Source organism: Danaus plexippus, chromosome 4, assembly GCF_018135715.1.
Source record: "Danaus plexippus chromosome 4, MEX_DaPlex, whole genome shotgun sequence".
NCBI lineage: Eukaryota > Metazoa > Arthropoda > Insecta > Lepidoptera > Nymphalidae > Danaus > Danaus plexippus.
In genome coordinates, this window is record NC_083538.1 from 4,868,455 (window position 1) to 4,883,754 (window position 15,300).

Genomic DNA, 15,300 nt, shown 5'->3' on the forward strand with positions numbered 1-15,300 from the left:
CTTATCACCAGTGCACACGTGACTTATTGTGTAAAAAATTGCTATAGGACATTCCTATCTTTTATAAAGATTCTTGGAAACTAAACTGATAGTGAGGTTTATGATAATCGCCATTTATTTTTACACAATTATTAAAAGAATTGCTGACAGACATTGTTAAAGGGAAAAAAATTAAATAAAAAAGATATTTAGTTCATAATTTATAGAAATTATTATTTTTCAACTTAAAATTAGTTAACTGCGTTGGCCGAGATCCAGTTGGCGTAAGATGAAACACGTACATTAACGCCCGGATAAGTTGGGTGAGCGCATTCGTATCCCCAGGAAGTAATTCCTACAAGTACGTTTCCGCTGTGAACAACAGGTCCGCCGGAGTCTCCTTGGCAGGCGTCCTTGCCACCGACATCCAGAATACCAGCGCACATCATCTCAGGAGTTACCCTTGGCCAGGATCCCATACCGGGTAAGGATTGGAGCTGTGCGTAGCGTTCCACACAAATTCTTTGGTTGATGACGTTAACGGAAACGTGCTGGAGTACTTCAGAAGGTCTTCCTTGGTACTGAATAAAATAATGTCATATTAAAATTTTACACCAAAGAGATTATTGATGATGATGAGATTCATTAGAATATCACAGTTCCATAACATAACCAACTGCTTTAACTGTAAAGCTTGCTTCTTCTGAATACTCGATTTTCTTGGATAAACAAAACTTACTATAATAGCTATTCTAAAAATAAAACTATGATTGCACTAGGTTCGACTTCAAATGAATATAGTTGCAATACATTACTTATAATATACATATACATATTTGGTGTTTGAAATTTCTATAAATATTAAGTAATTTATGAACCATTATAAAGTTTGTTCCGACATACTTTTGAACATAAACTATCATAATAGTTTAATTGTTCGATTTTCATGAATACACCTTTACTTGTAATTTCTATGTTTCTCTGGTTCATAATTATATTTGAAAGAACCCTCTAAGTTACATACTAAAACAACCCAGGGAATATGCCTGTCACTTTTATGTAAAAGTCTTAAGCGTAGGAGTTTATTATTTTTATAACAGCTGTCAATTCCAATCAAAGATATAATCGTATGTTTTTAAATTAAACATACCCTTGATATTGGTAAAATATTGAACGAATTATGTGTGAATGGAGTCATAGCTTAAGTACATTAAAAAAGCATACCCTTGTCACTCCCCAACCAATAACATCGAGACGTGTATTGTCTGGTAAGTTGTACTGGGGTCCAGCAATTCGTGCAACTTGAATTTGATTAGACATTGAAACAGAGTTTTGAAGTCTGATTACTGCGACGTCGTTTATAATTAAGCGTGAGTTATACTGTGGATGCATGATGATTCTAGAAACCACTTGGACTTGTCCGCCAGACGAAGCGTAAGTTGATCCCAAACGCACTCTCAACGCGGATGGCGAAAGACCTCTGAAAGTATTTTTTAATGACAAAGTATAAACTTAAGTTAAAAGTTAATTATTTGATAGTAATATAATATCAAGTGAAATTGTTACTAGACATATATTTTGATATTGGAAACTTAATTTAAAATAACAGAATATCTCTTACGAATAACAATGAGCAGCGGAGACTACAGCTCTGTTGGTTATCAGTGTGCCACCACACATCTGCCTTATTCCCCAGAAGGAATTTTCTAACATACCAGACATGAAAGGATATCTTTCAATATTGGTGTTTTGGCCACCCACGATACGGTTTGATTTTCTTGGGGCCGCTGTAACATTTAAAAATTAAGGTTAGAAAATATTAGATTTTCAAAAAATGAATCTGAAATTGTGAAACTTTTTTATGTTTATACACAGCCCTGGCACCAAAAACTTTACATGAAACTAAGTATTATGTGCCTACAAAAAATAAATAGCTGTCATTTTCTAAAATGCATTTAAAAAAAGCTGTACTATGGATGTTGGATGAGATTATATGGTACATAAATTTCAGTAGGAGCATTAATCGATGATTTTATCTGTGATTGTTGGGGCAGTCTTATCACACGTCTTTTATTACTGTTGCTACGTACGTCATTTGCACAATACTAGATTTCTTCACCTGTTCACTGTTTTTTAAAGTTAGCGAATCCTATTAAACCATTCTTGAAGTTTTTTTTTCTAAATAAGTAGGGCTATATATTTATATAGTTATATTTTTAACATTCCATCAAATTGGTTAGTGTTGAGTTTCAACACCTCGACGACGCAATCTTTTGTGGTAAGTGGTAAATAAGATCACGTTAAAAGTACCTCACAGTTTTCCGAACATCACTTTTGAAGTTTGCAAGAGTATTAGGTTATTTTAGGTTATTAGGTACATATAATCTACAACGTTCAACTTCAGAAGAATTTACAGACTCATTGTAAATTAGTCTTCGAAAGACTAGGGATATTTAGTAAGGTAAGACAAAATCTCACGTTAGGACACTTGCTTCTACTGTACAAAACTGAAAACGTTAGTCTAGGGTCATATGTTATTCTATTCTGCTGTTTGGTGGTCGATATCCTGATGTCTCTAAAGGAATATTGTCTCAAAATATATTTTCAAAAGGGAATCGTCAGTGTAATGAAAAGTTCAGAGAGCCAGAATATACCCAGAATTAAGACATCAACTGCAAAGGCTGCATTTTGTGTTTTGAAGGTACCTAACTTGGCACAAAAAAGGCAGCGCGATGTTCTTTAATGTTTCAGATATTTGAAATTTTGCAACTTTCTTGTTTTGGCTAAATAATAATTGATCATAGTTCTTATAGGATCACATAGCTTGAGTTAATTTCATTGTAGTAATGTAGGAAACGACATTGTGCAAAATGACAGTTAGAAACGATACCGTGCAACATAACAGCTAAAATGTAAAAGTGAAAAAATAATAATTTCCTGGCTATGAAGGACTTACCACAAGCGGCTCCAAGAACAGCTAACAGTATTAACACACGCATTTTTCTTGATCTATCGCAAACAGTGCAGAAATGTGTTTTGAGCTGTACTTTTATAGTCAAGTTGAATACCTATCAGTGATTTAGTGTTATCTTATATTGATTTTTATCAATAATTATAAATCCTGTTTGAATGGATCTATTAATGAATTATATGCTCAATTGTATACCTTTCGATATTTGGAAAACGAAATATTTGTTTAAATGTACAAAATATGAACTGTCAATTTAAATATTGATGGTGTTTTAATCCATCTATCACATATTTGGAGCATGTCTAACTAGTAGCGTAAATAGGATGGAAAAGTTATTGGCAGAATATTCTAAAATTTGAAAATATATATTTTTTAATTTTTTTTCTAGTTAGAACTTTGCTCTTTTAATTATATTGTTATATTGGACAATAACTACATATTCATAGACTTACATAAATTTGTTATTTAAGAATTTTTGCCAACAAATATGAAAATGAAATATTTTGGTATATACATACATACCTAATCACTAAATGTATCCGTATTTGTGCAAAAGTACATATTTGTACAAAAGCTTGAATAGTTATAAACATTATATATCATTAATAGATTCCATGTTGCGCATATAAAGCAACTGCATTACATTTTGATCATAAATTAAGATATTCTAACTTGAACACAAAGATATTTAATGGTTATAGCGCAAACTGTGTTCATTTTATATCAGCTTTTGTACATTCACACGGTTTTTTTGAATAGGTTTTGGTATTTGAATAAGTTTTATAAATTGATAACGTCAATATTTAAAGGGCGAACGAAGTGTCGTTGTAAGGTGGTTGTTGTTTATATTATATTGCGGTATATAAATTAATGAGGTATATATGAGAAGTATGCTTTAAAATATATTGAAAAAAAAAAGCTATGAATGTTATAGTGAAACCAGGTATTGTACCATAAGTTTTTAGCAACAATCTGAGCTTAAGGGAAATTATAATTTTTACATAGTATTTTATTATTTTCATATACTAATATTAATATACATACAAAATAAGGTTGAAAGTAGGTTGTGTGTTCTCATACCAATATGTTGTTATACCAATATCTCTTTATTAGATACTTTTTTATAATAAATAGGATTGAAATAAGTGTTATAATATACATATATTACGGGTGACTAAGTCTGCTAAAGAGTTTTTCAGTATTGTTTTGTTTATTAGAACTCATCTTTACATCAAGTGTGAAAAATAGAAATGAACAACAAACGTATATTTGGTTGTAGGTATTTTTATTATAATTAAAAGCGTAAAATTAATTAACTGCATTAGTCGCGATCCAATCCGTGTAAGATGAAACGCGTACGTTAACTCCCGGATAAGTTGGGTGAGCGCACTGGTATCCCCACGAAGTAATTCCTACTAGAACATTTCCGCCATGAACCACAGGTCCGCCGGAGTCACCCTGACAGGCGTCCTTGCCACCGACATCCAGGATACCGGTACATATCATCTCAGGAGTGACTCTTGGTATGGATCCGGGTAAATTTTTGTAGCGTTCGGCACAAAGACCTTGGTTGATGACGTTAACAGACGCGTGCTGAAGTACTTCAGAAGGTTTTCCATTGAACTGAAAAATAATGTAATGTCAGCATTCGATACTAGCTAGCATTGGAATATATCTAACAGTTTCAGTGTACAGATATAACCAGCTACTTTCTGGTAACTTCTGTTGCTAATATTAATTGATATATGATACTTACACTGGTAGCCCCCCAACCAATAACATCGAGACGTGTATTGTCTGGTAAGTTGTACTGGGGTCCAGCAATTCGTGCAACTTGAATTTGATTAGATAATGTAACAGCGTTTTGAAGTCTGATTACTGCAATGTCATTTAAAACTAAACGATAATTATATTGTGGATGCATAGTAATTCTAGAAGGTACGTGGATTTGTCCCCCGGAGGAAACATAGGTTGATCCCAATCGCACTCTCAGGTCGGATGGACTAAAGTATCTGAAAGTATGAATTTAATGAGAAACAAAATATAAGCTTTTATTTATGTTAAAGTAGCAAACGAGCAGACGGCCTACTTGGTGGGCAGTACCTATCGTCGCCCATCAACATCCGCAACATCTCTGTTACGAATGCGTTGCCAACCTTGGTTTTTCACGAATAGGGAAGGGTGGGAATAAGGGAATATCAGGAGAAGGTGGGAATAGGGAAAGAGCAACCGGCTCTCTCACTCATCGGGCGAAACGCAGCCATTAAAGGTTACTTCACGCCGATCTTCTGTGAGAGGGTGGTACTTCCCCGGTTGAGCCAGCCCATGTTCGATCTGTAGTTACATGACTACAGCTAGGCTATACCACCTCCGAGTTAATTATTTGATGATAATACAATTTCAATCAAACTTGGTTGTATGGATCTTGTTACTGACTACTTAATTTAATATAATAGAATATCTCTTACTCAACACAGTGAGCTGCTGTGACAACAGCTCTGTTGGTTATGAGAGTGCCACCACACATCTGTTCCGTTCCCCAATAAGTATTTTCTAAGACACCAGACATGAAAGGATATCTTTCAATACTAGTTATTTCACCACCGACAATGCGTTCCGGCTTCCTTGGTGCCGCTGTAATGATAAAAATTTATTAGCAAAATTAATAACTTCTTAAATATAATTTTACTCATACAGTTAAAAGATAATAAATTACCATCCATACAGAAATATAAGACAAAAAAAGCAAAACAGATTTGAGACCTAGGATTTCAACCAAATAATTTGTGTGTATTTGTAAAAGTTGAAGGCTACCCCACCTACATGGGTTTATAACCCGTTTCTCTCATCTGTGAATTAGTCGCTATATTCGTACATACAAGTTTTATTTTTAAGATTTAAGTGAAAGACAATAAACTTTCGTCAAGGTTATGGCTATGAGCGATGGTAATCTTCTAGCATTCCGAACAAACCTAGCCACACAAGCTGATATGTAATCAACGAGTGTGAAAAGGAAAAGTATTGATAGTAATGAAAATGAGATACGAATTTATGCTACTCATTTTGGTGGACATTAGTACTTGTCATCTCCTGAGACATGTGAGCTGCGGGACTGGCGAGAGAACCGAATGTCAGTATAAACTATGGAAATTAAATTATTGGGGGCAGCTTTCCGCTAGTGAGCTAGATATAGCTATAAATTGATATTTATCAAAAGATGATAATGTAAGATCTATTTCTACTACTTTTTGTCAAATAGAAAAAAAGTTATGTATCTTATTTAATTAGTTTGTCATTCGTAAATACAAAATTATTTAATTTATGAACCTGCTTCATTGACTGATTTGTTTATCTTCGAATGTCTCGTGTATGTAAATCCAATCACTGAGAAGCGGAGATCGAGCAGTTTCTCTTACTTTAGCCCCTTCATCTTAAGCTTTCTATTATTCTTAAGTACTTTAAGACTTTCAATAATAATATTCAATGTTTTTTTTAAATCAAGCTCCACGTCATTAAATTTTGGGGCTTAAGGAGTAAAAAAAGTGCGACTTTGAAGTAACCACAAACAAATAATAATAACAAAAATGTAATCAAGCAATAAATTTCTTTGCTATATAAACTTACCACAAACGGCTCCAAGAGCGGCTAACAGTATAAACAAGCGCATCTTCCTTGATCTGTTCAATTCAAAACAAATTTTATGACGCGCTTTGCTTTTATAGAAAAAACATGACATATCAGTAATTTAGTGTTATCTTATTTTAAATTTTATCAATTATACATACAACGTTAGAATATTTTAATACAAAATTCGTGTTTAAATGTATGTAAAATATTTTTTTATCCCTGAATAAGTAATATACAAATATTAAGTACTTCAAGTTAATTTAAAAACTATAAAAACCTTATACTAACTATAACCCAGTCTAAATAGACATTAAAGGTTACATCAATCCCTACGACTCCGAAAATTGCCATAAATGTTAGGAACACTATTACAATTAAGTATCAAAAATCCTCATTGATGCGAAGGGTGCAAAAAAATATTTAAAGTCAAATGTTACAAAATTCGGTTTTTTGGATTTTTCAGATAAACGATAGATTTTATCAATAAAATAGACGATTCAAAAATTATTCGTTACATAATTTATAAAAATTGTTCATATACTTTTTCTCTAAGAATTCCCATTTCGGTGTTATAGCGAAGCAAAAAGTTTAAAAACCGTGTGATCTAGAGCACTTTTTAATTTTTTTCATCATTTTCATCAGCGTCGAAACTCAAACTGTTTTACAAGTTTTTGTGAAAAAAAATAAGGAATTTAAACGTGTATTCTTGTGTGAAGTTTAGTTTAGATTAGTAGTGAATTTAGGACGATGACTGAAGCTGGTTTTGTGAAAGCACAATCCGACAAACTACCGAAAATAGATTTATGATGACGGTATATTTTGCATCTAATCCTGATTTTACAAGCGCAGACATCAGGGGAGTAAAAGCTGCAAGGTAATTACTATGTTTCATTATATATTTAAGTCCATAAAATAGATTTTTATTTATAATTGCACACAACTATTTACTTATAAGACATCAAAACATAACCTTTACATATCCAGTTGTCATTAAAATTACTCTGAAACTTTTATTTTACGTCTATAAAATAATAATAAATACATGTTTTATTATTGAAGTTCACTCAAGTATAATCACTTTGACTTTGTGTGTATCTGAGATAAATATATAATGATTTAATGTTTATAAATTGATACCCCGATTTATGTGGACTAATTTCTTTGAGTGTTTATAATTTCAGGTTTTAACGAGAATCTTACGGTGATTCAACAGTTGGATACGGCCAAGTAAAACGAGAGACAGATGTGTTGTTAAGGCATAAAAATTTCGTAAATCCACAACAGGAATAAAGTTTTTAAAGAAAGTTATAGCTACATTTCTTATACGTTAGGTTAATTTTAAACCGAATTTTCTAATCTTCAATAACTAATGCAAAACTTACTTTTTACCAATTCACAAACTTCTTGTAATAAATAAAGTATACTAACGTTAAAATGGTCTTAACAACAATATAAACACGATTCAGGTTATATTATCCCTTCTCATCACCTTACACCAACGGTTCTCGTATTTTCGCATCACATGAAATAGGAAAAAACACTTTGTCGAGTGTTTTTCCGAATACTTTTTGTGCACTCCGGTATTATACAATACTTATAAGATAATTTTTTGGCTATTTCCATCGTTTTAAAGTTATTTAAACAGTAAATATGTACGAAGTAACTGAAAAGCTCATAGTAAAAACCCACTGGATGTGTGATGTGACGTCACGCAAAGCGCGCTCAAAATGGGGGCTTTTCAACTGCTCAAATTTACCAATATTTTGAATTCCATTTTTCAAAAGATCTAGAGTATTTTGAAGCCTATTTTCTACGGTATAAAGTAGTAAACTATTAATTTAAAACAAAAAAAACATCAATATCCCTTATTGTACTCTTTTCTTGTTGAGAGAAATTTTTACAAAAAATAAGTATAAAAACTCATTTAGGCACGTAGTTTTTTTAGCTGATGGTGTAGACTCTGTAGAGGTACTTTCTTTAGAAATGTCAGCATTCAACTTAATCCTGTTTCTTAAACAATTACAGAACTGTTGTTTTTACCCTCCTGAAAAATGGCGATGTAGTGTTCCAGCCAGTTGTTGCATGTAAAAGAGTAACCTTACCTCTTTTTTGATGCTTATTAATTATTTAACTACTAAGCAAAAATTTAAATATCATTAATTACGGACCTAATGAGATTAATTTATCTTAATATAATAATTTATATGCATAACGTCGGATAAAAGGTTTGATAAATTAAGATGAAATGAATTAATAAAGATAATAATTAAAGACAGACTTATTCATAAGTTTTCTATACCAAGGAACCTTAGAAGAGCCCTGATAATCCGATAATTATTAATACGATAATGATTCTGTATTATGACATGGCTTATACAAAGATTAAGTAACGAAGTTATAAATATTTAGTTAATAAACAGAAATATGGATACTCATCGTCGAAATCTACAAACGATAAGATTGAAAGAAAACTTAATACGTAATAATCTAATTAGTAGATTAAGAGTCGCGTTATTTGCTTAGCAAATAACAAACTTGAAATGACCTTTTGTATGCAGCAATAAACATACATGACGTCCGTCGCGTCGGTTAATTAAATAATACTGACAAATACTGCAACAAGAGTCACTACACTCATTACCACCGATAAGGCACCACAGCCCACTGAACATTGACAAATACACCCTAATAACTATATGTTCATAATTTTTTTGTACAGCCTCTACAGGCATATTTCTTTGTCTCTAAAATCGTATTTTTTTCGATCTTTAATCTCTTGCATTCTCCGTGCAAGAAAAAATAGGATCTAAATTAAATAGTAAAACCTCGAACAAACGTCGACGAATCGTAGCCTATAATATTTAATTAATAGCCGCTTCATAAGGCCATCTTCAGAAGTTAATCGTTGTACAACACTAATAAAGGGCGTCTAATACGTTGTAATAATTATATGTTCTAATACGTTCTAATAATTATATGTAAAAATTTATAATAATTTTCAAACCAAAATTTGAATATTTCACTAAAGTTTATTCCGCTAAATAGTTTTTTATCCCCAGTACACGTAATAATATTTTTATGTTACAATTATCCTAACCGAATTTCAGTATGGAAACTAATCAGTTAGTTACTTTCTTTATATTTTTTGAAGTACATATTTGTTTTCTTACACTTACTATATTCTTCTTTCTATATCATATAATCATGGCAATCAATATGTTATAGTTTTATGTATTCTGTTCAGAATATTAGGCAGTAAAGCAGTTAACTCAAAATCTATCAAAAACAGAAACGAATATAAAATTCGAAACAAAAAGCTTTGAGAAATCCAAACCATTTTCGTTTGGGAATAAAGGAGATTTATAAAATAACACTAGTCTTTGGTATACACTTTATTGATTGGAATGTCCTTAAATATACGAAATATTAACATAAGTACTTAGCTTCAGTAAGATACAACTTGAACACTGCAAAAAAATTGTGACAAAGTTTTAATTATTATGGCCATTAACAGTACCCTTTGGTCGTAAAGAATATAATTGCTAGCGTTACGATTTGATGATGTTCCTTACTAACTTACTAACTAGGGGAGGTGGGAATGAAGAAGCATATATTCAGGGTGTATGTACTTCATGCACATGTGCACGTCATTCAAAAACGCATTCACATTTTGATAATAAATATGAGAGATTAAATTAAATTTATCAGATAAGGTACAGACATACCCGATAAATATAAAAGCCAATTAATGTCATTTGTAAAATTAATACTAGATAAATTAGTCTAAATATCTTTCCTAATCGCTCTTATGTTAGTCATAATCCTCATCTAATATCATCTCAATCATCATTCTCTGGCCAAGATGCGCATATTTGGAGCTCACTCCCACCTTTTTTTACAAAAAGAGTCATAGTGCACTTTCATTTAAACATCGACTTAAGAGACATCTTCCGTCACGTACCTTCTGATAAGTGATGGAAGTTTTTTTGGTACCTTTACCCCATCTTATTAAATTACTCTGATCTGGGAGAGTGAAGAGTCATCTGGAACACATTGAGATAAAATTTTAGCAGTGTTGGCGACCAATCATGAATAAAAGTGCGCCATTTTAGTGCAAAAATCTCCTATGTGTAACTACTCATTCTGCATTTCTAAGCTCATTGCATGGATCTTATATTTAAAATTCTCGTCTTGCCGAATAAATAATATATCCATCTTCAATATATCCGCATCTTTGGCGTTCCTACTTGATCCTAACCCTACTCTGTTACTTTGTGCTCATATAATAAACTTTTTATGGAATTCTTGATTCTAGCTCCAGGCCATTTTTGTTTTTTTTGGAAGTGATGTAACGACATCGTCATGGGATTTCCCCAGGATATGTCTCTTTGAACCTTTTACATGTTTATAGAGCTCCGATGGCCTTTTTGATTCAATCCAAAATGATTGCGATCCCTTAATAACGCTGACAAATAAACCAGACAAAGCGAATCCGAGTTTATGACGCTTTAACAACAGAGTTTTATTAAAATCATAAACGACGAATGGCCAACTCAAACGTGATATTAGATAATTATCGTAGATCCAAGCTTTTTTGACGTTACTTACGGTTGGTTGTCGACCTTGTTAAGATCGTAGAAAAAGCTATTTACTATTCCTTCTAAGGATGGAGTATGACCTATATTATCTTTACTTATATATTATCTTTACCTATATTCTTTTTACGACCTAGAAATTTAAAAGGAGCATTTTTCGTAACCGTAGAAATGCATTGACAGCCTAACGATAATCCCGGATTGTATAAGGTATATTTTGTATTTCGCCTATCGAAACACAGACAGTGACATTTATTTGCTTTTGTCCTCAATCCATCTGTCCACTCACAAAATTTATTCACTTTATCCAATATTTTTTGACAGTATTGCGAGATCGTCAGCGAAGACTAAAATGGATTCTGTATATTTATTAATATATTTTCACGTAGCTTATTAGTTTATCTACTAAAATATTAATGACAATATTAAACATTATTGGAGATAAACAACAACCTTGAAATGAAAGTCCTACATTGTAAGTAACAGTTTTTGCAACGCCTTCTTTAGTTATTATAGGAAACTTTAATTTTGAGTGATATGACGCGATTATATCACTAACTAGTGTTGAAAAGTTATAGTATTTTAGCGCGAATAGCATTAATTCATTTTGTATCAACTCGAACCCATTCTCTAAGTCTATCCAACAAATTGTAATTTCCCTCTCGGTTTTTTCTAGCAACTTTTAAGCTCTCCGACAACAAAAATATTGTGTTCTAGGCATCCAGAAATCCCGGGTGATTTGGCCTAAAATACCTGTTGTTAAGTGTTTTATTGTGTTATTATCGTTTGTGGAACCGAGAAAAAGATTTTAGCTATGATGTTTGATAAGGCTATCGGTCAAGTATCTTTCGGATCCGTAACTTTATTGTGCCTTTAAAATAGTCGTAAATTTGTCCGTTGGTCAGAGAAGCTTTCCGCGTTCTTTCTTAAAAATGGTTTTCGAATACTCAAAAGAGTTTTTATAAAAATCCACTTAATGTTTTGCCCGGTGAAAATTATTGTGATATTGTGCGGTTTGCGCTGATATTCCTTGAATTAGTTTTAGAATTGACCTTCAAGCTCTAGTTAGTGGGTGTCTAGTTAGATCATGAGACGAAACGAAACCTCTTAGCATTCAATGGATTCACCGCGCGGGTGGCAGCTTCATCGCGTTGCAGGGAGAGGAGCTTCAACAGTGCCTGGAACTTGCGACCCAGGTGTAGGTTTAAGGAGCCCCTATCTAATAACCTATAATTTATGAAAATATAACGTAAATGTATAGTTTCGCTATTAATCAATTACTCTTTAGAAACAATGATACACTTAACTTATTTATTATGGTATATGACGGGGCGCCGAATTTGAATTAGTTTAATTATAAAATGTGCAATTATTGCCTTACAATTTATTGTTAATTATAATACATTTTATCAACGTTGTTTCAGTTCCATCGGTAATTTCAGTGTAATAAGTAATTCAGTCGATAAGAGTGTGCGGCGGACATTCTATTGACAGCCGTCAAACCTATTGGCCCGCAAAATTCGTTTTAATCTGATTAATTTAGTTTGATTTTTAATAAATTTTAAAGAAATCGAGTACTAAGACTAATGTCTTTTTCTGTCTAATGACAGTATAATTGTAGTTTTATTTTTGAATTCCGATCGTTACAACACCCGTGATAGGTATGAACAGACACGGTACAACACTATATGGCATCTTCTGACTTTTTTCTTTTGAGCCACTGTGTAAAGTGTCTCAGCTGCCACACGGCGCGGGCTGACTCCTCTCGCAGACGGGAGTTGTGGACACGCAGACGCCGGACCTGGGACAGACATATATAAACATATTGACACACATGTAGATACACGGACAAAACTATAAAATTATATCTACTTATTGTCTGTTTTTATAGTTATCAGTATTTATTAGTTTATCGACATAGTTAAAGACTTAAATTCAATACAATTGTTATAATTTTCAGTTGAGTCCCAATATTTGAAATTGAAATTCACTTATTTAATTGTGTACAGCTATTTCTGTTTTTATATGTGAGATGGCAATAATATTCTCATGATTTTAGCTACATTTAAATAAATGAATATGTAATATTCTTTGTCTAGAATTAATCCAGCCGAGAGATGTCAAGTTTACTGATAAAGGGATTAACATTTCCTTAATTGATAATATATCTTGTTTATTTATCAATGAATTAATAGATAATAAAAATAGTTAGGTCACATTTGAGCATTTACTAATTCATCAACCTTATATAGCAGAAGTATTAGTGATTAAATATGAAACAGTCACTAAAATACATCTAGGACATATGTGTTAACAGTCAATTGTTTTCATAGAAAATAAATTCGTCAAAAATAAAACAAATGAGTATATTATGAGATATTTTCCTAGCACCTCTCAAATACCATATTATATGGAACTTAAGGAACTTCCTATAATAGACCCGGTGACATCTCAAACCATTTGATTACATTGTTTTATTCTATATGAATTATTATATAAGTTTATTATTGTTATTACAGTCCCAACCATGAAGTAATTTAGTGAGTCTTTATGTTCCTAACTTGAGAGTTTTTCATACATTTAATTCACTTATTAGCGAGATCATGCCAGCTGCGTGCATGTATGTGTCTTGGAATACAACTAGTTTGAAAAGGACTTTGACCCATAAAGAATTATGGAAAAAAAAACAGATAAAAATTGAAATTTCAGAGTTAAAAGTATACAAAATAGATATTTGAGTATGTATGTATATTGTGTTTGTTTTATCATAAATAGGGATTATACATTATTTTTGCTGATAACTTACGGGTATCTCAGACCACGTGTCTAGAGCCACTTCGCTTGTTTCAGACGGCACGTCCGCGTTATCGATTGATGGATATTGGTGTTCTTCACAAATCTTATACGTTCACCCGTATTTATATACATACTTGTATACTTATTTACACACAATTTAAGAAAGATACAAAGTTAGGTTTTCCGTTTTAGAGAAATGGAACTACGATAAAAATATTCCAGAGAAGAGATTTCGTATTAATAAGAAAGTAACCCCAGAAATCAGATATCACTAGTTTTGAAATTTAGTTGACCATATGAAATCCAAAAAATAATTGAGAACGATAGAAATCTTTTAAAGAAAGCGATTGGACACCATGGACGTCTCCGGAAACTGCCACGTGACCAGCTAGGAAGAGCCCCTTAGGTCTCGCTCGAGCCGTTGCAGGGTACGGACGTCTGATGTACATCGCTTTCGCTTGCTATTTCGCTGTGTTTTAGGTTGTTTTGAGGTGTGTTTTGGTTGTCTGAGGTGTGTGTGCTAGGATGAATGATAAGGAGGATGATGGTGGGGGGTTTGCCCGGGGGGGAAAGTCGGGCATTCTAACTGATGATTGTTTTGGTGTGGACGACTCGATGTCGTCTCGTCCTGAGTCGGAGTTGGGAGCCAAGCGCCTCTTTTCGGAGGTGTCTGGCTCCGATACCGAGACCGGGGGCGTGATGATTCGAGGGCTAGACCTGACGGGAAGACGAGGTCGAGGCAGAAACTTGACTAGAGCCCGTAAATTCTTGCGGCAGAGGGAGGAGGAGGAGTCGGAGGCTGCCTTCGACTCCTACCTGGAAAAGAGCCTTGGAAAGGTGAGGGACGGGGCAGGAAAGGCGAAGGGGAAGGGGAAGGAGGTCCCTGTGGAGTTGGGGGCGATGGGGGCGGAGGCTATCATGGCCGAGGCCGAAAAAAGCCTCAACCTCATTAGGGATCTCGTCGGGAAGAGTACCAACTTAAAAGGGGGGTACTCTTCCAAAATAATGAGGGCTTCGACCTTTTTGAGGGAGGCACTTGACACCCTTGTCTCACGCACCGAGGCAGAGGAGACCCACCGTCTCAGAGCCGATATAGGTCGGCTCCAAAGAGAGAACGCGGGCCTCAAGGAGGAGGTGCGCGCCCATCGCCTCCAGTTCGAGGAGATGAGGAAGGAAAGGACGGCGGCGGCCAAGGCGGCTTCAGACGGGCCGGTCTGTCAAGACCAGCTCCAGGTGCTGGAGGCCAACATCGCCAGGATGGTTGGCAACCTGGTCGATGGGCGGCTTTCCGCACTGGAGTCCCGTCTCATGCGGGAAGAGGTCACCCGTCCC

The 15,300-nt window shown here is 33.8% G+C and overlaps 2 protein-coding genes across 2 annotated transcripts; both read right to left on the minus strand.

Annotated features, from left to right (window-relative positions):
- Nucleotides 1-187: 187 nt before the first annotated feature.
- On the minus strand, nt 188-3,044 carry LOC116768760 (trypsin, alkaline B-like). The gene is made up of 4 exons (XM_032659568.2): nt 2,936-3,044; nt 1,601-1,766; nt 1,204-1,459; nt 188-560 (listed from the first exon to the last, which is right to left on the minus strand). Exons 1-4 carry the CDS (start codon nt 2,976-2,978, stop codon nt 231-233), a joined length of 795 nt encoding a protein of 264 aa, XP_032515459.1. The 5' UTR covers nt 2,979-3,044; the 3' UTR covers nt 188-230.
- A 1,174-nt stretch (nt 3,045-4,218) lies between these two features.
- On the minus strand, nt 4,219-6,649 carry LOC133319740 (trypsin, alkaline B-like). Its single transcript, XM_061525147.1, has 4 exons — nt 6,575-6,649; nt 5,419-5,584; nt 4,707-4,962; nt 4,219-4,573 (listed from the first exon to the last, which is right to left on the minus strand). Exons 1-4 carry the CDS (start codon nt 6,615-6,617, stop codon nt 4,259-4,261), a joined length of 780 nt encoding a protein of 259 aa, XP_061381131.1. The 5' UTR covers nt 6,618-6,649; the 3' UTR covers nt 4,219-4,258.
- Between the last annotated feature and the right edge of the window lie 8,651 nt (nt 6,650-15,300).

What these genes read in the sequence shown, in the direction of transcription:
- LOC116768760 (XM_032659568.2), bottom strand. Translation starts at nt 2,978, where the DNA reads ATGCGTGTGTTAATACTGTTAGCTGTTCTTGGAGCCGCTTGTG. An exon ending in TGTTCTTGGAGCCGCTTGTG is followed by an intron (nt 1,767 to 2,935) that starts GTAAGTCCTTCA and finishes TAAATGTTACAG; the next exon opens with CGGCCCCAAGAAAATCAAAC. An exon ending in TTGGTTGGGGAGTGACAAGG is followed by an intron (nt 561 to 1,203) that starts GTATGCTTTTTT and finishes TATTTTATTCAG; the next exon opens with TACCAAGGAAGACCTTCTGA.
- LOC133319740 (XM_061525147.1), bottom strand. Translation starts at nt 6,617, where the DNA reads ATGCGCTTGTTTATACTGTTAGCCGCTCTTGGAGCCGTTTGTG. An exon ending in CGCTCTTGGAGCCGTTTGTG is followed by an intron (nt 5,585 to 6,574) that starts GTAAGTTTATAT and finishes TTATCATTACAG; the next exon opens with CGGCACCAAGGAAGCCGGAA. An exon ending in ACAGCAGCTCACTGTGTTGA is followed by an intron (nt 4,963 to 5,418) that starts GTAAGAGATATT and finishes TCATACTTTCAG; the next exon opens with ATACTTTAGTCCATCCGACC.